At 41.9% G+C, this 24,796-nt stretch overlaps 1 protein-coding gene across 2 annotated transcripts in view; it reads left to right on the forward strand.

Moving 5' to 3' along the window:
• The window catches only part of igsf3 (immunoglobulin superfamily, member 3), a 159,584-nt gene that overhangs the window by 96,872 nt on the left and 37,916 nt on the right, over nucleotides 1–24,796 (forward strand). For both annotated transcript variants that reach the window (XM_072686011.1, XM_072686012.1), the window contains exons 4-6: nucleotides 9,184–9,570; nucleotides 13,911–14,318; nucleotides 23,963–24,370. In XM_072686011.1, the coding sequence (XP_072542112.1) occupies nucleotides 9,184–9,570; nucleotides 13,911–14,318; nucleotides 23,963–24,370 (1,203 nt within the window). The remainder of the gene's footprint in view (nucleotides 1–9,183; nucleotides 9,571–13,910; nucleotides 14,319–23,962; nucleotides 24,371–24,796) is intronic.

A 24,796-nucleotide genomic window follows, 5' to 3' on the forward strand; every position in this document is an offset into this window, starting at 1 on the left:
TTGTCATTTTATTTGTTTGGTGTTGCTATTAAAGAAAAGTTTGTTAAGGCCAGAGAGCCGCCCTGAGAGGCATAGTTAAGGTTGGTCAGGATGGGACCACAGCTCAATTCCACTGTGACCACTCTGTGTTGCCCAAGCTCTACCAATGAGCCTACCTCTGGGAGCTGCTGACAATGTCCCCTGAGCTGAGGTGGGATAAAGGAATGTGATTTGTCTCTGTAATCCCCTTTTCCAGCAGGCTGCATTCAAGTCCCCTTGCTCTGGACTGCAGGGGTGGAATGCCAGCTCAGTAACTGCCAGCGGACTGCTAAACATGGCCGAGGAAATGCAGTGGACAGTGTGTCTGTGTAGGGTCACTGAGGGCAAACGTGTGTGTGTGAGAGATTGGAAACTTGTCTTTAGGGTTGTCAGTTGCTTAGTGCTGCCTGTTTGTTGGCACTGCTCCCAGCTAGTCTTATGGTAACAAGTCTGTTACATTGTGATGCACAGTATTTAAACTGCAATGTAACCTTGTGTTTGCTTTTAAAGAATTCTGAAATTGTACGAGACCTTGATATATTCAGTTTATGGTATTTGTGTGTGTGTGTCTGTGTGTGTCTGTGTGTGTCTGTGTGTGTGTGTGTGTGTGTGTGTGTGTGTGTGTGTGTGTGTGTGTGTGTGTGTGTGTGTGTTCATTCATAGTTGCTTAATTTGCTTGCTGTTTTTATTGCTTAGACATTGATGTTTGAGCCTATAGTACTAAATAATTGACAGCGGTTGCATTGCTAGAGTGAGCATGAGATTCTCATGGGTTCGAGCCCTGCGTTAGCCGTTAATCTCCATGGTGCAGTGGTTAGGGCATTGGACCTTTAACCGCTTTGTTCCAGGTGTGCTGTAACATGACTGATCCTATGCTCTGCCCCCTGTGAAGTGCCCAGTTTTTTTGCACTGCACAAATGTAAAGACAATAAGGGCAGTTAAATGACATAAGCTGATTTTATAGCTTAAATAGAAGATTTTCTAAATTTCTCATGTTCCTGTGTGTGTTGTTGAGCAGGGCATATAATAACAATCTGGGCATGGAAAGACCCATAGGCGTTTGGGTGGAATTTGTATTTTTATTTAAAGTATATATATAATATATATTCTATATAGTTTTTCAAGCAAATGCTGTCTGGATATGGGGCATGTTGCAAGTCCTACATTGTGTATATTATATTTTTCACCTTTTATGTCTCACTCTCTGGGTGCTTTCAGTGTGTGAATCTAGTGTGTATCTGAATCTACAGTGTGTAGTGTATGGTTACTGATTAGTAACTTTTCAAATCATTTGCAAGTTAGTCCTGAAGGAGAAACAGCAGGGTGTGCATCGGAGGTTTAATGTACCGCTTATTTTTTCTCACATTTTATAGCATGTTAATGACACTTCCCCAATAATAATAAATAAATAAATCAAACAAATGGCACTTTGCATGTTGATGACTTGTGTGTGCATTTCAGTTCAACTCAAATCACCTTCCTGCATTCCTACTTATTATTAATTTAATACATTGAATTTTATTGAATAGTTCTTGAGCAATTTAGTGTGCCAGTGTCTCGCCCACTTACATTTAATAAGAGGAAAATCATAAGTGTGTAATAACACCATTAAGCTGTTTAAGAACGATTTAGCATGTCAATGCCTCACTTTTTCTAATCATACTTTAGACTTGTGCTGTGGTAAATAATGGTTTGCAGAGATTCCCCCCCCCCCTTTAAATCCATGCTTAACAGTTTCTATGTGCCTCCATGTGAAGGATTGTTAGACATTTAATATCCATTTTACATCTACCTCTCTCTGAAGTATCCAGTGGCCTGCATTTCTGTCCCTGCTGTTGATCTGTTGTGCGAACTTGTGGAGGAAGTAGAGACAGTTGAAGTTCAGTAGCAGAACATCACTCAACACTGAAAGGGCATAGAGAGGGGAGTAGGAAGTGGTCATTTCCCTCCTTTGTTTGTATGATCCTTTAAAGTTTCAACCATGAGGTGATACAATCAACCCCTTAGATGATGAGTATCATCCCCCTGTAATGTTGATTAGTACCCTCACCTTCATCCCCCGCTTACCCCTCCTTAAACTCCTCTTATCTTAGTGTCTCAGCCCTGACAGTCTGAGTTCTTTGGACTGGACTGGACTGGATTGGACTGGACTGGACTGGGTCACACTGAATTGAACAGGACTATACTAGACTGACCATGATCAACTAAGCTGTGCACGTGTATGATTTTCTGTCTGCATGTGAATAAACTCCAACACTAAAGATCCAGTCTCCTGATACCTGAATCTGCCTCTTGTAGGCCAAATTTCTAATAACTGTAATAATCGGTTGACCTCTTTGACCTTTCTAATGAGGAACAAGTGGACTGTGAGAGGTTTCCTACAAGGAGCAGCACTGTACTCCGCTGTCACTCATCTAACCACCCTGCCAGTGCGCGGGCAGATGAACAATAGCCACCGACTTCTGCTTGTTAGGGATCAAACTTCTCCATCAAATAACAGAAGCCCACACAGAGCCACCAGAGGATGCTCATGAATATTCCGCTTGGCTCCCTGCTGAATAATTCATATCCATGCATTTGTGTAGTTTTTAACCCCTTACACTCTGTTATCCCCTTAAGTTTAATAGCAATTATTATTCAGTAGCTGCTATAAATTATTTGCTAACTACTATGAGAAGAGAGGTGTGGACCCACATAGGATGCCCTAGAGTTTAGGGACATGCATAATATTTTATTCATTTAAGGCACTGAAAAAAAAACTTTTACCGCTAGTGTTGATGGCCTTTTTACCATTGTGCTTCTGAGGCCCTGAGCAGTGGGTTCAGCGCATCACTTTGATCACAGTGTTCTGTTGTTTTTTGTGGAAGCAAGGCTTGTACTGGGTATTTGGGCCATTCAGTCGATGCCTTCACATTGGCTTTTGCAATTAAATAGCAGAGGGTCACAATATAACTCTGTGAAGAAGCAGCATTTAACCTAGACCTTAATTCTGAATTCTCATTAAGCCATTATACCATACTGTTATTATCCTAGTCTTCTGAATGTGCTTTTGAAAGCTGGGGAGGTGGTGCTTGAAATGTGCATTAGAGCCACAGAGGGTTGTTACTTCCAGATAGGCCACAATATATCCCTGTGAAGGAGCTGCCTTTGATTTGGAGCTTAGAAACAAGCTATTATTCTTAAATATGTACGCACATTATGATTTATTATGTCTTTCTAATGACCAGAAAAGAATGTGTTAAGTGTTTGTTTTCATATTAGTGTTTGAAGTGAAGTATGTCTTCTTAAATTAGGTTCATGTTCTAGCTGATTTGTTTTTGCAGAGTTTCCACTGTTTAAATGCTGCTTGCCTGTTCGAGAGAGCTTTTGGAAGGATCACACCGCATGCATGCTGCAACTTGTTAAATTAATGATATTTATTTTGAAGAAGCACCATCTGTTTTAGTATTTTGCAGTGTTTGGGCCAATTTCATTACAAATGCCTTCCATTTGAAAGCGTAAGAAGCAAGTGTTGGTAGTAATAAGAACAGCATCAGTTAGAACCAGCAGATTGCTGAAATTGGTGTTTGTCCATAATTGTGCTGTCTGTATGCTTTCTGACCAAGATCAAGTGGCAGTAATTGGTGGGCAAATAGTAAACAGGTTTCCGGGTAGAGTGAGCGGGTAATATTGCTGTCTGGGAGCTCAGAGAAGCAGACTTGGCCAGTCAGATTATTGGAAAATTATGTCAATCATACTCCTTTTTAATGTGATGCATGTACATAATACAGTAATGTAACCGCCATTAGAAACGACTTATACACTAAATGGATTAATAAAAACAAACAAACAATGCAAAACGAACAACAACCTTAATTCCACTTTGGCCTGAGCTACACTAGCTTGGTTGCTTTCCCTGTGTCGCATGCTGATGGATCATGGGTGTAACAAGTGGGGGTAATGCTAGGTTTTAGCAGATACAACTGGTGCATATGACCACCTATATCATGGAAAATGATTGTCTATCAAACGTATCTCAAAAAAGTATGACTAGTAAGTCAGTATCATTATTACGGTATATCAGTGTAGATGATATAGATCATCCAGCACTGCTCAGAAATGTATTGTATCCATATCCGACCCCATCCCCCCGCATATTATAAGCTTTCTCTTTTTTTCTTTTCTTTTTTTTTTTTTTTTTTTTTTTTTTTTTTTTTTTTACACTATAGCATAACATTACAGAAAAAGAATCCAGCAGTGCTTTCCTTATCCTTTGATATGGAGCTTCTTCATTAGGCAGCTGTAGTTGGTATTAAAAAGAGATGGAGGCATGAGCAGGCCCTATTATCTACTAATGGCACAGCAGATAGGACTAAACGAGTGCAGGCACAGACAGAATCCTGACGTGTGATCAGTTTTCACCCTACTGTCCTTCTCTCCTTTTAAATATAGCCTACTTCAGCTCTGTGTCTGCTGTGTATCTTCATTACTGTATATATGTCCTACATTGTTCAAATGTATGATGTATATCTTTCAACACTTACAGTTTTCTTTATTACAGTTTCTCATTCTTCTTTTTCTTGGTTCTTGGCTCTCCCCATTTCCTGGAATGAATATCATCCCACTGTGCAGAGCTCTTTGTTGGCCTTTACTACACCATATCCAAAAGTATCCAGACACCCATTTTAATCAGTAAATTCAGCTTCTTTAGAGTGCACCCATTGCTGACACAGACATTCAGTTCCACACACATCATGTATAATCTGTATATAAATCATTGGCAATAGAATGGGGTCACATATGAGTCTATGGTCAGCATACCCAATGCCAAGCATCAAGTAAAGTGGGGAAAAGCCCTCCTGCACTGGTGTATGGGGAATTTCATGTGGGAGTTTTGGCATTCTGTAGAGTGATGAAACTCTGTCCAGTACCTTTGGGATGAGTTATAGAGAATAGAGCCTAATCATCCAACATCAATACCGGACCTTACTAATGTTCTTTTGGCTGACTGCAACCAAATCCTCACAACAGTGTTCCAATATGCAGTATAAAGCATTTAAAAAAGAATCAGAACTCAGATCCAACTCCAAGTGAATAAATATCCTTAATTTTAGAAAAAAAAACATTGTATAAGCAGGTGTCTACAAACTTTTGGACAGTGTTGGTATTTAATAGTCTTGACTTCAGGTCTAGAGCACAAGCAGATGGCTGTAAAGCATGCATACAGGGGCGCTGCAGTCAGGCAGGCACCAATGTCTTAACACAGCAGCACAGTTCTATTCAAATTCTGCGGTACAGCAAGACAAACAGCCACTGGTCTTTATTTTCACTTGATTAGTTCTGTTGACCGTGCCTTTATTTCTGGGTGCGCAGTCCAGCACAGGCTGTAAATGACGGCAGCATTCAAACACGCATCCATTTTTCGTTTGCATTCACGTGGTCAGGAATCTGTTGTTTGGCCCGACGCTTTGAACTCACACTATAAATGCAGTTCTTGGGAGGTCTGTTTTAAGTCATGGTAATTACAGCTGGAGGCGATCAGCGCCGAATGAGTGAAACCAAGTGGAAACTGCACTATTTTGACGAGGAGCAGGCACAGCATATATCATGTGGAAATTAATTGTGTAAATAAGTGCTCTTTTGTAACTTTCAGCTTGCAGTTGGAGCTCATCCAGCTTCATATTCTTTCGGTAAAAATGAAATATAATTAATGTGCGCAGTGTGGAGCTTCACACTAAACCTGTTCTCCATGCTTTCTTTCCTACAGGTAATCTAAAACCTCAGCACATTACAACCGTAAAATCCCTCTCTATTTGTCAGTCTGTCTCTAGATGCAAGGTAGATTTAGGAGCATAAATATAATAAGAACAATATTTCTAAAGCATTATAACAGTAACAATGGGAAGACCGACGATGACAGGAGCAATAATGACAAAAACAATAGTATTTAAGTATTTTAGTAAATCATTTACAAAACCTATTTTAACCCTTTAACAAGCATCGTAACTGCACTTTTTCGTGATCACATTACTGTAACAAAATCACAGCAGAACTCATCGTATGCCTCTCTGTTGAATAGAGAGTGTAATGCTAATAATTTGTTCTGGGTGGAAATGTTGGTGGTAAAGGGCATCAATGTCTAAAAGCTGAAAAAAACAAGTATATTGACGTTCATTTCAAGCTACTCTAAAATTTTATGTAAGACAAAAACAAATATATTTTAATTTCATATTTTAATTTGTGACTACTCTGTTGAGTTGCCCAGTTAGGGTAAACCATTTGGGTGCTAGTGCCAGCTTAGCATAAACACTTTACAGCATCAAATTGCCAATTTCTTTGCTAGACTGTATGTTTTTTTGTTTGTTTGTTTGTTTAATATCAGATTTATAAAGCCAGTGTCTCTTTACATAATAAGACCTAGAGCTCGTAGACTTCATTATTTCTGCCATAGGCATCACACTTCGTTTAAGTAAGCTTTTATTGTATTATTACAGTAACTGTTTATTAATATGTTACTTGTTAGTTCATGCCTAAAATGACGACCATATTGAGGCAAGTCAACCAGCTGGTTGATTTGCTTATCAGCTTTATAAAAGGGTCATTTGATTTAAAGAAAATGGTTCATAGTATGATTGAAAATGTTAAGCATAACTTTAAAATGTATTAGAATAAATGGTGCACCAGTGAGGAGTGCTTTACACTATCGCTCACTATCATGGTGACACACAGATACACATTTCACAGCGAGGGGCTTTTTTCCCCTCTTCAAGAATACACTGTGTTTTCTGTGTCTGTATCTGAGATCAGCTGTTTACAATTGTCTGTAAAAAAAAAAAAAGTGTTTGATTTTAAATTCCTTACTGTTCATATAGTGACCCCACAGTCTTGGCCAGACTGTCGGTCTCTGCTTTGGGTCTCTGACAATCAGTAGATGCTCTTCTAGTTTATTCTTTCCTTTTACGGTCTGATGGCATTGTAGCTTACTCTGAGTTTGGATGTGTTTCTCCCAGTGTTCCAGATATCTGTTCCTACTGTGTGTGATGAGCTGATCAGTGTTTATACTGGGCTGTAGAGCATTGCTGCTGTCAGGCTGTCTTGTGTTAGGAGCTGTTTCAGGGTTACAGAGCCTCAGAACCCGCTGCCTAAGGGGAGACTCCTTTCAGGGTTGAGTTCTTGGCTCTTTAGCACCTTAAACTGCAGTGTTTCTCTGGGACTTGTCTTTTTTGTCTATTATAAGAGAGAATAAACCTAATTCTGCTCTGCGTGCACTGGTTGGAATTTTTTTTATTGGCTTTAAAGACTCATTCTGCAGAATTCAACAGGCAGGGCTTCACTCCTTACCTCACTCCTGTACTGTGCAATGGGCTGGATCACACTATCAAATAATTTACACCAGATTGAGAGAAGAACATAAATATTGTAAACATTTCCTTCTGATTGCATAAGCTTCCTGTAGTCCGGCCACTGCCATGATGAAACCTTCAGATGCAGTGATGGTGAGGCTGAGGTCAGTGTGCTGCATTGTGTGCTCTAAGGCAGTGCTGTCCAGGGTAAACAGGTACCTATGTTACTGACCTCTGGGCATTTTTCTGGAAGACCATAATGTTTTTGTTGTTTAGGCTTACTACCAGGGCCCAATTCTATAGTTCTACTGCACAGGTGCTGCTGTAGCCCCTGTGCGCTTGGAGATTGTAGAACCAGGTCAGCTCACAGAGCAGGATCTTTGCTTTCCCGTCTTGTAGTGTGATTCCAGGGGCTTAGGCTTTCAATCGATCAGATAACTCATTAATGTAGATGTTAAATGGTGTTGGATTCTAGCTGCAGCCCTGTTTCACTCCTCTTTGTGAGAGAAGAACTCTTATGTTCTATAATCTGCAAGTCTATGTATAATAATTTCTTTAAGGATGCCAGTATTGCTTCCTAGAGCTGCTGTTTTGGGGTATAGTGCCATCCACCTTTTCCGGTTCAGGATGCTCCACAGGTTCAGGATGCTGAGGACTGAGGACTTGGGATTGTGGTGGCCACACCATGATTTTTCTCCTTTTATGCCCAAAGCAACCAATGAGTCAAGTTATGTTTTTACAGCATGGGATGATGAATTATCTTGCAAGAAGATAATCATATTTTGGAAGGCACACTTGTTATTTTTATTTTAGTAAATGATCAGTTAGGTGATTGAAGATGTCATTATGATGCCCTCCGGGACTGACCATCTCACTTCCTTATATTCCGGCCCATATCACCATCACTCCACCACCTTACATTTATGGCATTTAGCTAGGGTACTCATATTACAGAGGTGGGCCAATGCAGTGTTAGGAGTCTTGCCCAAGGACTCTAGCACAGAAAAAGCACCTAGACTAGGGAATTGAGACCCCGTCTCCCACATGGTGTGGTAGCTCACTTACCGGTAGCTGTGTTACTTGTTGCGCCACAACCACCACCAACCTTTTTTCTGATGTCACAGTTTTGTTGGAACAGGCTTGCCATTTACTACCCATTCGTAATTCCATACATCTGGAGCATTCAGATTGAGGTGGTATTCATCTATATTTGTCTGAACCTGCTGCAAGCATTTCTCTTTGTGAGCTTTGGCTAGCCTCTGGAGGATCCTGCATTCAGAGATTCTTGGGACTCCACAGACACCAGCAGCTTAAAATATCTGCTGCTTAGTGGTGGCTTTTTTTTATAGCTGCCCATTTAATACTATTCATTTGACATCTGACAGAACTTTTCCTTAACAAGCCTGAACAAATTTGTCTGTGCTCCGAGTCACTCACAAATCGTTTTACAGTTGATGATCTCGCTTTAGTTTTCATGACATTTTAGTCCTGCCTTTTGCAAGACCTTGCACTATTTTATGCTTCAGAAAGACCTTTCTTTTTCACCGTCACACGTTGCACGATGACAATGACTTGCTTAATAACAACCTGTTTTAGTATTTTATATATATATATTAGGGTCACCTGGCTAACTAACTAGCAAACTTGTTTGAGATTGATACTAGTTATCTATAATTATATGAGCAATGAAGAGAACTAAAGACTTGTTTTTTTTTTAAATGTTTATTTTACTAAAAACCAACTGATATGTCACTTGAATAATAATTTGGTGTTTTTTTTTCCACACATCTTAATGGATAAAGAGGTTTTTAACAGTTTCTCTTTGTCTGTCTCCATCTTTTAGACCGCGACTTCAGTATCCAGGTGAACACGGATCGCCGGGCCTACACGGCGGGTGAGCCGCTGGAGCTCCGCTGCACCATAGACGCTCAGAACGTTGCTGAGCGCTACTTTTCGGTGTCGTGGGTTTTCAGCAGCTCGTCTGTGGCCGTGGTGGGGCCCAGCGCCGTGCCCGTGCTGGGGGCCAACTATGTGGAGCGCGAGGCCGCGGGTCTGCTGACCATCCGCAAGGAAAGCCCGTCCGTCCACCTGCTCAAACTGCAAAGGCTGTTGCCCGAGGACGCCGGCAAATACATCTGCAGAGTGACAGAGCGGGAGAAGACACCCACCGGGGAGTTCATCGACCGCAGCAAGCGATCCCGCAACGTTCAGATTACTGTGACCCCCCTGAGTGAGTAGCCCAGCTTTCTGACGGACCGTAAAGCTAGTGCGGCCCCACAAATACAGCTAGAACAAACAGCAGCCAGAGTTTTATATCTGAACCTGACCCAAGCCAGACAGAATTCTTTTTGGCCCCTGGTCAATGGCAGTTAGGATGGTGTCAGGTCCTAACACAGCTAAATTCCTTAGCAGCAGTGTTGAGTTGAGTTGAGACCAGTGGCAGTGACAGCCTATTTATCAGCTGTCCAAAATGATGCTTAAATTCCACTTTATCAGATATTTTCATCAAAGTGTCTTCTGACATTATCCCAATGCTGGCGAAGGGAGACGTTGAATTGAAACAGGTCCTTATCCCGACAAATATTTGAGAAATAATGCCGGAACCTTCCAGAAACCAGCATGTCGCTTCCCATCAGATTTGGAAAAATATTGCAAGCTCTAATTGGAGCCTCAAGGAGCAATATGATGCTCTGCAGTGGTACACTTATTGAATGAAAACATGGGTCTCTGTTTCCCCCAGTGCTGCTGTTTTCCCTCTGAAGTGGATTATTATTATGTCCACAGCATAACCAGGCAGTAAGAGAGGAAATGGCACATCAGTAGATTTTGGTAATAGAGCAGGGCAGCAGGACCATTAGGACTTTATCATCTCTTTTTCCAGACAGATTTTCCTAAAGCACCATGAAGCCCCAGTAAGATGGATTGGTTTTCTCATATTCACAAATCTCAGGTTAGGCTCTCTCTTTCCCTCTCGCCACCGCTGAGAGTAGTGAATGAGGCAGAGAAGAATAATGCCTTGTCTGAACCTCTTTGCCATTTCTAAAAGAGCAGACACCTCTGAATGGCTAATACAGTACGCTGCCCCTGAATATAATCGTTTAGCACAAAGTCATTCCACAGCGCTGTATTTTCACAGCTTGGTTTTAAAGAGTCCTGAAAGCCCCCCGAAAATGGTGCCGTGTTTGAAGTGAGGGCAGTTCAAAGACCCATGACTAACAAGCATGGAATTAAAGTGTGGAGAAAGAGGAGAAAAGGAGCAGAAGGGCCTCGTCCTCCTCCTCCTCTTCATCCTCAGGACTGCTTAAGTGGATCCCCCCAGGCTAAGTGGATGCACCGTGCCCAGTAGAGAGACACTGCAGCTGGGCTGAGAGAGGGGTTCAAGAGCTGTCTGTGGAGTGTGTGAGGTAAATCAGGGAGGTGGGAGAATGTCCATATGCTCCACTTAAATTGTGTTTGTTTGGGTTTTTTTCTTTTCTTTTTTTCTTTCTTTTTTTTTTTTAAATAAATCAAAAGCCGTTTCTGACCCGTTCCCAGCCCAGCTTTAACTCCAGCTCTAGCAGAGAGGTTGCAGCCCAGCAGAGCCTGACCTCCCATCAGTCTATCTTCCACCCAGGCCTCTTTCTGACCACATACACACACCACAAAAGACCAAGAGGACAGAAACAGCCTTTTTATGGTACTTCATCGCTGTAAAAACAAGACAGTAACTTTCTAGTATATACGCACCCCAAAAGAATGCAAAAAAAAAATCCTAGTCAGTAACTTCTGCACATATGCCAATTTGTGCCATGCACAATAAATTAGACATATTTCTTTGTACCTAAAGTCTATGGACTGAAAGTAGCGCATTGATAGTCAAAGCTATGAAGCTCATGGAAAGAAGCTCAAGCACTCCAGTGGTAGCAGGCAGTACAATTAATGTTGATGTTTCTTTCCCTGTATCTTCACACAAGGCACGTTTTATTCGTTTAGGCACAAGGCATTTTATATTAAGTTATTACACACCACCTTCGAGAAAATTGATCCCAATGAGATATTATTTCCAAATAGTTTACAAGTTAGTTTATAGTTCAGAATAGCTAGAAGTGGTTGAAAAATCTGACTCGAGATGCAGGTCAATGTGGATGTATGTTGAAAGCCATTTACAAATGTCAATAATTTATTCTCTATATTTTCAATGATAACATAATGTTGACAGAACGCAAAAGGCAGAACCCGGAAGAGTGAAAGTGTAGCGCCAGACCGTCTGTGGCACGCACATAACTGCTGAGTAATCTGACCACCACACTCTGCATCAAAAGCTAGTTGCTGCATCAAGCGAATGATTTCAAAGCTTCCAAACAACTCTGAAAGGCAGAAGACCATTACAAAAGGCCAAGGATTTGCTCCTGTATTCAGCCATTGAGAACCAGGGCATTCCTGCTATGTTGTGTACTTTGGAGCCATGATGCAGCTTCCCTTCCATCTTGAAGAGAATAGCTATAACGTGTGGACATCAATTACCACAAAATTGTATGCCATACTATAGTTATCTATCTAGCCTTCCTGCAGAACCTTCAAGTTGACTTGCCATATCACTTTCATTTGTTTATTTAAAAAAAATGTATTAAATGTATTATCATTAAAAGTACCAAGTAAAGTCACACATCAGGAAAAAAGAAATCCTGTATAGAAAAAAGGTGCATTGACAATTGTTTTATCATTGTAATCCATTTGAGATATCACCTGAACCTTTCATGAACCAACTCTTTTCAATCTTTGTGCCTTTCAAGGCTCATTAGCCCTCCTATTAATTTTCACTAAATATGCTCTACCAAATGCTTCCGAAAACTATGAAAGTACATTTTTTACAATAATAATAATAATAATAATAAAACCAGAGGTTCTCATACGGCAGTGATGATTACCTCTGTGTATTTCAGCTGTATGTGTGAAATCCTCTCTTTTCCCCTTTGGGGTCTTCACTTTGAAATCAGTAGACTACAAAAGGTCAGCAGGCGGAAATACATTAAGTAACCCAAATGTCCAGCCTTATTTCTGCCTCCACTGCTGCCGTCGTGATATTGACAGGCAGGAAAAGGAGACTGAGGATGCGCTCCTGAGAGAGGCACTTTATTAGAGTGCTTTGTTTTGCTTCGGTCCCACAGGAGCTTTCCTGCAATATATGCAGGAGTTTATGAGACCATTAGAGTGATAATAGCAGGCTTAGTCTGCTGCGTGCGCACACACACACACACACACACACACACACACACACACACACACACACGTCTTTATTTATTCCCTTATTTCTCTGTTTTGTGTTCTTTTGTTCATTTTTTTCCATTTCACTCCCTGTGACTGCTTCTCTTGTTGTCTCATTCATATAAGCACACACACACAGACACACAATCAGACTCCCCTCCTGCCCCCATCTCCACCAATTACCTGGGCTGGTCTTTGTGTTGTGCATTGAGCCGGTATGTGTGTCTGTGTGTGTCTGTGTGATGGGCTTGCCTGTACACAAGAGCCACAGAAACTCTGCTGCTGACAAATTGGGCCTGATGGAGGGCCTGGTTTCTATTCAGACAAACAGCAGCTGCAGCGGTGGCAGGAATCTCAAACACACTGAGAGAGACAAAACATGGTGAGAAAAAGGGCGAGAGAGAAACAAACAGATTGAGAGAGAGTAGGAAAGAAAGAGGGAGGAAAGGAGGAGAGCGATAGGGATGGAAAGTGAGAAAGCGAGAGACCGTAAGCAAGAGAGATCGAGACATAGATAGAAAGAGAGAGCTACTCTGAGAATGCTATCACCCAGGCTGGCCTAAAAATGCATTTCTAACAGATCAGACCGGCACAGGTACGAAAAGCACCTCATGAATTAAAGAAAGCGCCGAGGGAAGAGAAAGAACACAGAAATGCAGGCAGGGGACAAAGGAGCTGAGTAATCTCACATATTCATTTTGGACATGGTGAAAAATCAAAGCCTCGCTCAAGCTTTGAGGGTTTGGGCCTGTTAGTGGTGGAGCATAGCTTGGTGAGATGTTTTGCCATGTGTTTTGAGGGGTAGAGGGGGCTCTCTGCCCACAAGAGAGAAGAAGCAAACCGTGCCTCTTCAAAGTCCCCTCCGTTTTTATCATATTTTACTTTTAAGGGGATGTGGATGTGTGTAGAACCCCCTGTTCAAAACACTGGGGATGGTCGGCAAAGACTTTGATCCACACTCCCTTCACTGAGCTTCTTGATCATGGAGGCAGTCCCCAAAGTCCTGATGGTCTGGAGCTCTGCCTTCTACAGCTACAAGACCACAGGATCCACTAACCGATGTACAATACATTGAGACTGAAGGAGCCTCAGGGACTGCCTGCTATCCATCATAGCCTTTTGTGGTTCTTCTCTCCTGATGGTCTGACACCATTATAAGTAGCCTTTCAGTCCGTTCAGAAGGACCTAAAATATTCCCTCTCCTTAGACTGGAAGGTTGGGTTTCGCAGTAGTATGCAGGAGAAATCTTTCCTGAACATGTTGCATTAAATTCTAATTTATATTCGAGTAATTAAAGTGTCCCCCCCCCCCCTCTCTCTCTTTCAGGTAGTAACATCAGCGTATCATTGGCCAGTAACTTGTCTGAGGTGATGGAGGGAGAGCACATCCTCTTGACCTGCTCTGTGTTTTCCACGCTTGGGCCTCTGTCTGTGCTCTGGCAGTGGACAGATAAAGAGGGCAGCGCTCCTGTAGTGGACGTGGCGGCGGTGGACCGTGACGGCACTGTGCGGCCAGGGCCAACATACAGGGAGCGCCACAGCTATGGAGAGGTCCACGTGGAGCGCATCCGATCAGACACCTTCACCCTTGCTCTATACAACGCTTTCCCCACAGATGAGGGCCAGTACCACTGCAGCGTCACCGAGTGGCTCCAGAGCGGCAGTGCACCCGAGTGGACCTGGCAGCAGATCGGCGAGAAGGCCACCACCAAGACCATCACTGTCAAATCTGTCGGTAAGACCAGTCAAGCAGGTCTAATGCTAGAGGCTAAAGCCTCTAGTGGGCTTTGAGTGAAATCACCTCATCATGAAATTTCCCCAGATCAGGTTGATTTGTTTTTATGATTTGGATTTTAGTTTGTTTGTTGTAAAAAATGAGTGTCATTTACAAATTGTAAGCAATGTTGTTAATGACACTCTCATTGAAGTTAAACAATAACCTCATGATTAATGCTCATGATGGCAAGTCTAGATTCAAATTGTCAGAAATTGAAACTGCACAACGAATTGACTGCACACTTGAATATTTAAATATAATGTATTATAGCAATTTTAAATGAATCACCACCTTCAGATCAGTACATCACAATGCATGTAGCATTTTTGCACTCCTAGCCTTAAGAGCGACACTCTGCTTTGTTCGCACCGAGAGCCACTCTGCTGCCTGCTGTTAAATCAAACGCTGTGTATTGATGTTGACACATAGGGCCTCGAACTAATGTGTACCGCCTTTCTCTACTGTTAAAGTTGTCACATCAGCTTATTCATGATATCATTAATGCTGGACGGCTGAGCTGACAGAAGCACTCAGTCTTTGTATTGTTGAAACGCACAAGCGCACGTACACACTCTCTTTCCACAGCGACAGAAGCCCACACCTGTTCATGCGTATTGTTCAGGCTAACAGAGAGCTTCATTTGATAAAATGTTCTTTAGTAAAGTGTGCTATAGGCCCCACACAGAGCAGAGACGGGCTCTCTGCTGTTCCAGAGCAGTTCTCCTCTGTCAGCTCTCCATCACGATCAATAACCACTCCTGTCCTGTCCTGCACTTTAACATGTTTATCTGCTGTCTATCTAATGAGCTCGCTATACAGCACCCCACCGCAGAGTATGAACCTATTATAGGAAGGTAAACAAACAGTGTTAGTAGTGTTAGTGTTCGTAGAGGACATGGCAATTTTCCCTATAATGTGAGTCTTCCTGAGGAATGTAAGGCCTCATTTGGGACTAATTTGTTCAATAACCCATGCCTTGTGTTTGACAAGGAAGACACACATTGTGTGCCTAAGCTTGTTATGATGCTTCTGTCGTTGAAGCAGCAGCTTTGAAATTAAAGAGTAATGTGGTATATATATTTGTACCACATTTTGTACCCAACTTACTTATTTATGTCTTCCTCGACTGGCATTACGCTGATTATTTTTAACCATGCCAGTGTCGGGATTAGCTTTGTTCATTGTTTTTTTTTTTTATCATCTCCTCCTTTGATTTGAAGCCCAAACAAGTCAGCGTGTGAAGATTCTCTCCTTTGTTCACATCTGGCGTTTTATTGCGCAAACAAGAAGCGAAGGCAGGTGTGCGACGAGGAGACGCTTTGTTCGAGAGCTTCTTGGGTCTATTTTTTTTTGTTATTGTTGTTGTTGTTAAATTTCAACATTTCTGTAAGTGTTCCTTCGCAAGAGTAGCGGTGTGCTTGCATGCTTGGCAAGGCATGGGTAAAGTGAATGTTCCTGACAAGTGGCCGGGCCCCTCTGCTGTCCTGCTTTAAAGCCTTGACTGGTGTCTTGAAGGTGTTGCAGGGTAAAAATAGTTTTGTTCTGGTTTCGTGGACTTGGCTCCTGTGCCAGTGAGCTACTCTCTGGGGGGGAAAAGGAGTAGACAGCGTGTGTCTGAGCAGAGCTCTCTGTGTGTGCGCTGTGTTTGTGGAGCGAGGTTTAACATGCTCATTAGTCTCCAGCACTGCTGTGGGTGCTGAGTTGGCTAAGGGCCTTCCCTGAGCAGTGGGACTGATTGTGAGGATTGTGTGGTCTCGGTGTCCAGTCCTGGAGGGCCACAGCACTGCAGAGTTTAGCATTTTATCTCATTAATGCACCTGATTCCACACATCAGCTAATTAACAAGACCTTCAAAGCTAAATCCAGTGTGTTCGAATAGGCTAAGTATTAATCCCTGTAGAGCGGTTGCCCTCTAGGACCTGTATTTAAAGAGGCCATATTCACCCTTTTTTGCGTTTTTCCCCCTGAAGTCTGTTATATTTGTACAGCTGCATTTCTATTAATATCTTTACTGTTCTCTATTAGTTTGAATTAAAACAAAATGTTTTTCTTTGTGGCTTGAAGGTTGATCTATGTACATTTTCTGTTTGGATTGGCTAACCTGTTTCTGACTTTTTGACATAGTTAAATCTGAAAATTCTTTATTATTTGGAAAAAAGTATTTTTACATTAACTTGCATTGAAAGCTAAGAAGGTGTTTTCTTTGCCGTCTTGAAGATTCTTGAAGGTTTCTGCGTGAAAGTGACTGTTTGCTTCCCAACAGACAACATTCCACAACATTTAACTGTTTGCCTACCTTAAAGTTTCATCTCTAAAGTTGCTGAACTCTGTCTGCTGTCACAAGACTTTGTATTATTATTTCAAAGAGAATTGGCATCTGAAGTGCTGAATAACTGGTCATGTGTAAATATATAAATACGTTTCATAATGAACTGATGTTAATAATGGCCATAGCCACTTGTTTAGAAAATCTTAGACAAGAATCCAGTCAAGCCAAATTAGCCACGTATAGCTTTTCTTTTCTTTTTTTTTCTTTTTTATTACAACTGATGCTGCAAAGCAGCTTTACAGAAATCTCTTAATAAGACAAAATATTAACAAAACATAAACCCCCTGGTAAGCAAGCCAAAGACATTAGTGGCAAAAAAAAAAACTTCCTCAAAGCTGAAGCAAAGAAACCTTGACTGACAAAGTGGGACCCATCCTCCTCTGGTCAAAATTACTTATATACTATTGGTAAGTCATCGGACCACCACATATGCCTGCTGTTATATAGACCACATATGCTTAGGTGTACTGATATAGTCACCGTAGTGGTGGTACCAATAATGAAAGTAATGATGATAGTTAAAGGAAATTATATGAATGAAAATAGAACTGGATCTCAAGATCATTCTGACTGTAGAACAGGAAGGAAGGCTCTGTTTTAGCATCACTGGAAACACATGCTTTACTCATGGGAAAATGAGCACTGAAAAATGGGGAGCTTAGATCCCATAGTGTAAGTCAGGACCTTTTTCAACAGCATTCGCTTGTTGGTAGAAAAACACTTCCATCCCTGTCGCCTCATATCATAGTGAGTAAGTAAGAAAGCAGTGAAGTCACATGACCTCACATACATTGGCATCATCGCTCCCGAAACATATTTAAGCCCTGGAACCAAACTATGATGGGAATGAATAATGGAGCGATGTGGAACAGAAAAAAGAGCTTGTTAGAGGAGAGACGAGTAGAAAGATAAGCTCAGTGATGGTAAGAAGGAGAGAGTGATGCTTTGAGCGAGTGACATGAAAGGACACCTAGAGGTTGCTGTGGCGAGATGCTTGCTTCACCTGACAGCCTGTTTGTGTGTGCTTGAAATCTCTATTCGTGCTGTGTGGGGGTGGACGTACGCCACATGTTTTTTGGAGCATGGCTTTGTGTCTGGAAAAGGCAAATGCACACGTTAACTGACAGTTTTAGTTATGTGTGAAGTTTAGAACTCAATTTGAAGATCCTTGGCTGGATCTGTTGGGGAAGGTTGGATGAGAAATGAACTTGTAAGGCCTGTGCCAGAGAGAACTTTCATTGACCAGGGTGGCGCTTCTAGTGCTGAGAAAGCCACAAAGGTTGCTGCACAAACAGTGTGCTAATATCACTGGTTATGAATAGGGCTGCCCCTGAAAGTCTACTAGTCGAATCATCAGTTGGAGGCTTGTCAGTAGACTGAGATTTTTCAAGAGGGGTGTTTTTTGTAGAACACACACAAGCTCACAAAAAAGGATTACATTTTAATGACGAATTACAAATGATGGAAATCGTAAATATATTTTTAGGTCCTAGCAGGGCTATATAGTGTGATTACTAAAGGAATATCTACGAGGCAGCATGCACTGGTGGTTCACTGTTGAGGCAAGCTGAGGTTGAGAGGGTGATAAGTTGGGTTAGGAATAATGAAGGTTCCAGAAAAGGACTAAAGGTGTGGAGGCATTTTCAACTTTTGAAGGAAAATCCTAACAAACTTAAATACATTCCCGACATTATATGTGAGAAATTACAGAAGTCTGCAGTCTTTTCTCATATGCAGCGTCTCTTACTGATTTTTAAATACTGAAAAATATGTCCATCAATTAGTCAAGCCTTCGTATTGAACGGCCAAATCCGAGTTCTGAGTTGGTTACAGGCCTTGTTATGAGCCATCGCCGCATTGGCCTAGACAAGATAATGTTTACCTTTTGAGCTCAATTCATAAACAATAACAGTAGCAAACATTTAAACCAACTTCACTCACCTCAATTCTGTATACAGACCTGTTTTTTATCCTCCTTGCCCTTACCGACCCACATGTTTTGTTACATTGTTTCTGATGGCGACTAAATCACGTGTAGACTTGTTATGCTGCCCTCGTCAGTTCCAGAGAAGTCAAAATCTGATGTATCAATGACTTTTATCTGTACTTTCTTTAGGTACCATGTAAAACAAGCTCAGTCACGTCTTCAGAATTTTGATATTGACTTGGCTCAATGTATCGGTTATCATCCCTCATTCACAGCTCACTGCTCACTGTTGAGATGCACTTGTTTAATTACATGAGTCAAAACCGTAGTTATTATACGTGTACTACTGTATTCCATCTGTAACAGTGAATCCGTCCCCAGTAGTTACATTGTTGTTGCATGTATTATGAATGTATAATTATGAAGTTATTAGAGACACTTCATGTAAAGTGGGACCAATTAGTCTTCTACTGATACAGTCTGATGCATGTGGGAGGCCTGCAGATGTGTGTGTGTGTGTGTGTTTGACACACTGATGAGTGGGTGCATTATACATGTGGTACACTGAAAACGAGCCCGACATCCCATCAGACTAGCCTGGCGTCTCGTTGTGTAATGAAGACGCATTCACCCTGGCTGTCCTGCAGCTGGGTTCTGCTTGCTGGAAATGAAGACATTGATTACAACTCGCAGCGTTCTGCAGTGAAGGACAGCAGGGACAAAGACCCATTTATGAGCATGAAAGAGCTGACAGCAGAACAAAGCACGGATCTGCTAATCCACCCGGACATGAAGGATATGCAATAAAAATCAGAGAGGAATGCTGGAGTTCATCAATATTCCCTCTCTCCCACTCGCCTTCTCTCTCCCTGCCTGCCTCAGTGTGTGCGCGTGTGTGTCTGCGTATGCCGCTCGCTTGTTCTCCTTTTCTCCTGCTTGCCTTCATCTCCTCGTAAGTCTTGTCGTTCTCTTATGATCTCCGAGTCAGAAACTTCTCAGTCACTCCTCTACACTCTCCTCAACAATCTGCTCTTTGTTCCACTTTCTCTCTTGTTCTAATCTCTTTCCCTTTTCCTTCATTCCTCCACTTAACCTTGATTCAACCTCGCCTGGGGACACACCAGTAGTCCACGTGTCCTGTTTGTGTATTTTACATCTAGATAGCGATCAGAGATCTGAGATGGCTGATATCTTTCAGAGTATATTCTCCTCTTTTTTATAGCAGCTTCTCTCGTCTAATACAAAAGGCCTATGTGTAATTTGTTTATGGGTGCAGTTGGACAAGGATGCACAAGAGTCACCTTGGTCAGTGTTCAGTACAGCTTAACCTCAGAATTCGGTTATGTTGCCAGTAGGGATGTTATGTTGCACCCCCCCCCCCCACCCCCACCCCCAAATAATGAGATACTCTGAACTGATTTATTTAGTTTGGTAGCAGCTTGTTCACTTGCTCTGAGCTAAGCAAAGCTCAGAGCAAGCATTCTGTTCCACCTTGCCACCTTTTTAAAAACCACCCTAAACATTCATATTTCTGAAGAAATTAAGTACAGTGACACTACTAGTTATCAGCAAATAATAATTCTAACGGTGTTCATTAAATCTATAAATCTAAATGTGTTTATTTCAACAGCAGAATGTAATTGCTGCATCATTTAAGGTGGAATGAACACAATGAGTCAGAGGACAACCTCAGCCTTGTTTTGGCTGCTAACGTCTACCACATTTATCAGTTCGAATAAAGCAGGGATTGGAAGTGGATTGAGCTTTAAAAGCCAATACCAGATCCATTCAAAATTGCAGGATTGATCCCGAGTCACTGAATCAAATCTTTTTGTGGAGACTTGTTACATAAACAAGTAGCTAGCTTTTACTGCAGCTAGAAAGCAAGTTCGTTAGGCCAGTCATAGATCTTGCTGTGCTAAACTTCATTTTCACTTACAATAAGAGTGTTTCTATTTACTACTAAACCTAGCCATGAAAAATAGGCCTTAACAAACCTTAGACCTAAGCCTTAGATCTGAAAGTGTCTTCGTCAGTTTCTAAGTGGATGGCTTGTCGTGATGGTAGCTGAGTGGGTGTGTGAATACATATAGATTGCTATCAGATTAGCCATTCTAACTCTAATGAGCATTGATGAGAGGGAGGAATGAGAGCAGTAGCTCAGAAGTGTCTGGGGAGACTTATGGTATCAATAGGCTTACACAGACCTAAATCACAATAGACCTCTCAGATCTGTATTCTGGTGTGTGCCGCTTACTCTCTATTCCCCCCTAAAAGTCTTTGCTCAGTTTTAGACACAAAGGCCCTGCAGTCTCAGCAGCCTGCTTAGGCTGCATTCCTTTGACAAACAGTGGGTATAATTAAAGCAATAGTCTGGTGGGAAAAAAATATAAAATTTACACAATTTTCCCCTTAACCCAAATGTTGCTGATTCACCAAGACGTTTGGCGCCTAAAGTATGCCTCTACTTTTACACTGTTGAATTTAGAGGCTACGAAGCTAAAAGTAACAGGAGTCTGCCATGTTACTTCAGCTTCATTCATTTACTCTGTTTATAGTACTGTATATAGCCAGACAAAGAAATTATTTCTTCTATAACTTCTATAACTTCAATAGACTTTAAGTAACAAATATAACCCACAGATATTATATATTTTATATATTATAAGTTAGCACACTGAGGCCATCATAATCAAAAGTGAGTTCTTCCCTTGTAATGCAAAAAACTTGATGAGGGCATCTTAAAAACTAGTACAGAAACAGATGTACACTCTCAGCTTGTCTAGTCCCTGTAGAGAAGTATTGCCAATAAAAGACAGATAAACAGTGGTGGCTCAGCGGTTAGAGCTCCGGGCTATTGATGACACGGCTGTGGGTTCGATACCTGGGCTCGGCAAGCTGCCCTGTTGGGCCCTTGAGCAAGGCCCTTCACCCTCTTTCCTCCCCCGGCACTGGAGTTAGCTGCCCACCGCCCCAGGTTGTGTGTGTGCTCACTAGCCCTAACTAACTTTGTGTACCACACGATGGGTCAAATGCAGAGTGGCCTAAATCAGAATTGAAAATGATAAATTCAATATGTTTTTTGCTGTTCTCACTGCCACACAGATAATACAGACCATAATGATCTGGGTCACTCTTGCTTGCTGGGTCAACATAGCCTGAATGTGTACTTTTATGTTGTCAGAGAACACTGTTCATATACTACATTATTATATTTTTGAATTATACTTTTTAAGTATTCCCAACTGGAATTCTGTCCATGTCATCAGAGCCTTCAAGAGCAGAGGTCAACATATTCTCTGTTAGCTCTCTGTTATAGCTTGCCCTACCATAACTTACTCTTGCACCATTGTGCTAGCAGTAGGTCACAGGTTGTTCCTCAGAATGGATCTCACCGGCTCGGAGTCTGCCCACGCTAACAGCTGCTCTGAAACACACCAGCACAGACATGCTGGAGTGTCCAAATGGTGCTTCATGCTCTCCGTGGGGAAACCATTCCAGCCCATTTTCTCCTCTGCATCTTCAAATGAGGAGAATGAGCAGCTCGGGCATTCTCCTTTAATGAGGCCTCTTCCCATGGCCCGTTGCACTGTGAGCAATATTGCTGGAAATTGCTTTTGAAGGACAGCGGCAGAAACAGCACGGGGGGTGGACAAGCTTGTCATCTGCACTGCAGTGCATGAGCAGAGAATTAACCATTAAATTGACCTGTGTTCTCTTGTTTTGTCTGCTCGAACGACTGCGCACCAGTGTGTGACTGACACACTGAAGGTGAGAAGAGAAATGGCAATAACAGCAGCAACTCTGAACGTCTCCACACATTGCTGTTAATACGATCAGCGCGCAGTTACAATGTCAGAGCAAATTACGTCCTTTACGGACTGGATTAAATTAACATGGGGTCCTGGGGTCCTGGGGTACATATTTTTCTCAGGAGCTCCTCTGTGATTTGATTTCTGTCTGGATCAACTGTGTCTGTGTTTTTCTTCATCCTACCCTGAGAAAATTACAGGCCACATTACCTTGTGTTTCTCACTAAATCGAGCTCTGTGGTCTGATCAGTTTAGTCCAGTCTGTGCAGATGTCTCCTCTCTTTGGAACAAAAAGGATTATGTATAAACATACATTTTTACAGACATTTGTAGCATTTTGTTAAAACAAGTGATTTCTCCAATACAAAGCATTTTATTCTGATAAATTATTCTTCAGCCATTTCAAATCTGGCTTGTGTGCCCCTAAGAGGTTAAAAATGTATTTCTTCCTCAATCGATATAGAAATGGGTGGATTTTCCCCCTATTATGTAGTGGTGGGCATTGACCTTCCAAATGCTGGCCTCTAGTTGGTGGCCATGGTGATGTACAAAGCAGAAAGCCTCTGTTCGCATCTTTTGTACCCTGCCCGCTCCTCACTGTGCCCTGCCTCCACACACGCATCATTAGCATCCCCCTACCATGCTTTTTATAAGATGACTAGCAGGTATTGGAGGTGAATGTAATTATTAAGTCAACTTGTTGTTGGTCCTTTTCTTCACCCCAAACTAAAATAAGAACCACAGTCACAGCCTGGATCTCATGTTGAATCATGTGACCACAAGATGCAAACATTTGGGTATTAAATTGCTCATCCTCTGGTCATTTTATTGCTGTCCGGCTGTGAGAGTTTTATCACAGAGGGTCTGTAAAATATTTGTTACAGACCTCCTGCTGATGAACGAATCCAATCTGAATAGGGCTTTGGTCTGTTTCCATGGAACAGAATTTTACCACTGGACACATGAGAGTTTATTTACATTAGGGTTTGCAGAGACTAGGCTCCAGAAATAACTTTTTTAGCTTTTATGGTAACCGTGACTTAGGCATAATCCCTAGTCTAATCCTAAATCTAAAATAGCTAATATAGTTAACACTGTACATATAATTAAACTGTAAAATTGTAATTTAAGCATTTGCTACTACCTCCTATTAGCTAGCTGATAATGAGATACTATGAGCTATAATGTAGATTTGTTCAACCATCCAAACTAATAAATATAATAGCCATGCAGCACTTAATCCATTATTTCACTGTCTAAAATACATGTATCTCAAAAATGGCGCCATTACAGGGAATTAAAAAATGTGCCTAACTTAGCATAAAAGATAGCATTGGGTTTTATTCTGAGTAATTTGAAGCACTTACACGGGGCTGTTCCTCATTAAAAATGTTCACAGAATGAAAAGGGCAAATAATGTAGAAAAATTAAAATGTTTCTCATATGCTTTATTCCAAACCCCTGAAACTGCAGCATACTATCACTGTTACTACCATACTACATAAATCTCATTATTCTTCTCTCCTCCCAACAGAGTCCTCCTTCTTTGTGTCGGCCTCATCCCGCACTCCCAGTGTGACATTTGGGGACTCGTTCGATCTGCAGTGCATTGTAAAGTCACGGCACAACCCCAGCGTTCCAGCCTCCGTTACCTGGCGCTTCCTGGCGGCAGAGGGTGAACGAGAGTTCCGGGACGTGGTGACGTTTACACGGGATGGCACGCTGCAGTGGGGAGAGAAACCACTGGGCCTCGGCACTCGTACCTCAGTGGACCGTACACCCAGCAACACCAACTTCCGCCTCAGTGTGACTCAAGCTGGACGCAAGGAGGCTGGGACATACCAGTGCGCAGCAGTTCTCTACCGTAGAAATTACGATGGCACGTGGACAACCATCGCTAACCGAACGTCCAACTTGCTGGGCATCAGTGTACTGCAGCCAGGTGAGTCCTGTTCTAATGACACTTTTGGGAGGAGAGGGTTCCTGAAGGGTTCCTTTCAGGAAAGCTGTCCAGTTTCAGACCCGGAGGCATGTGGTCCAGTCCGGTTTGGTGTTTATAGTTTATTACTGTAGTACAGGTACAGTAGGTGTATTTGAACTGGAAGTCAACACACTTTGCTGGACACCTTTCCCTTTAGGATAAGAATTGGCTCCCCTGTTTGGGTTGCATAGATGTTTGATTGAAATGAGCCGCTGTATGAATATTAGAATAGGTCTTGTGAAGAAACATGAAAAGGAGAATGCCGACTCTACCAAAGCATTAGACTGAATTAAACACAATATGCTAGTTCTGGTTTAGGGTGTGTGCTTGTGTGTGGTTATGTTGGACTGCAGGTCCTCTTAATGGGCCTGAATGGAGGAAAGATGG

The sequence above is a fragment of the Salminus brasiliensis genome, chromosome 8 (genome assembly GCF_030463535.1).
Source record: "Salminus brasiliensis chromosome 8, fSalBra1.hap2, whole genome shotgun sequence".
NCBI classification, from domain to species: Eukaryota; Metazoa; Chordata; class Actinopteri; order Characiformes; family Bryconidae; genus Salminus; species Salminus brasiliensis.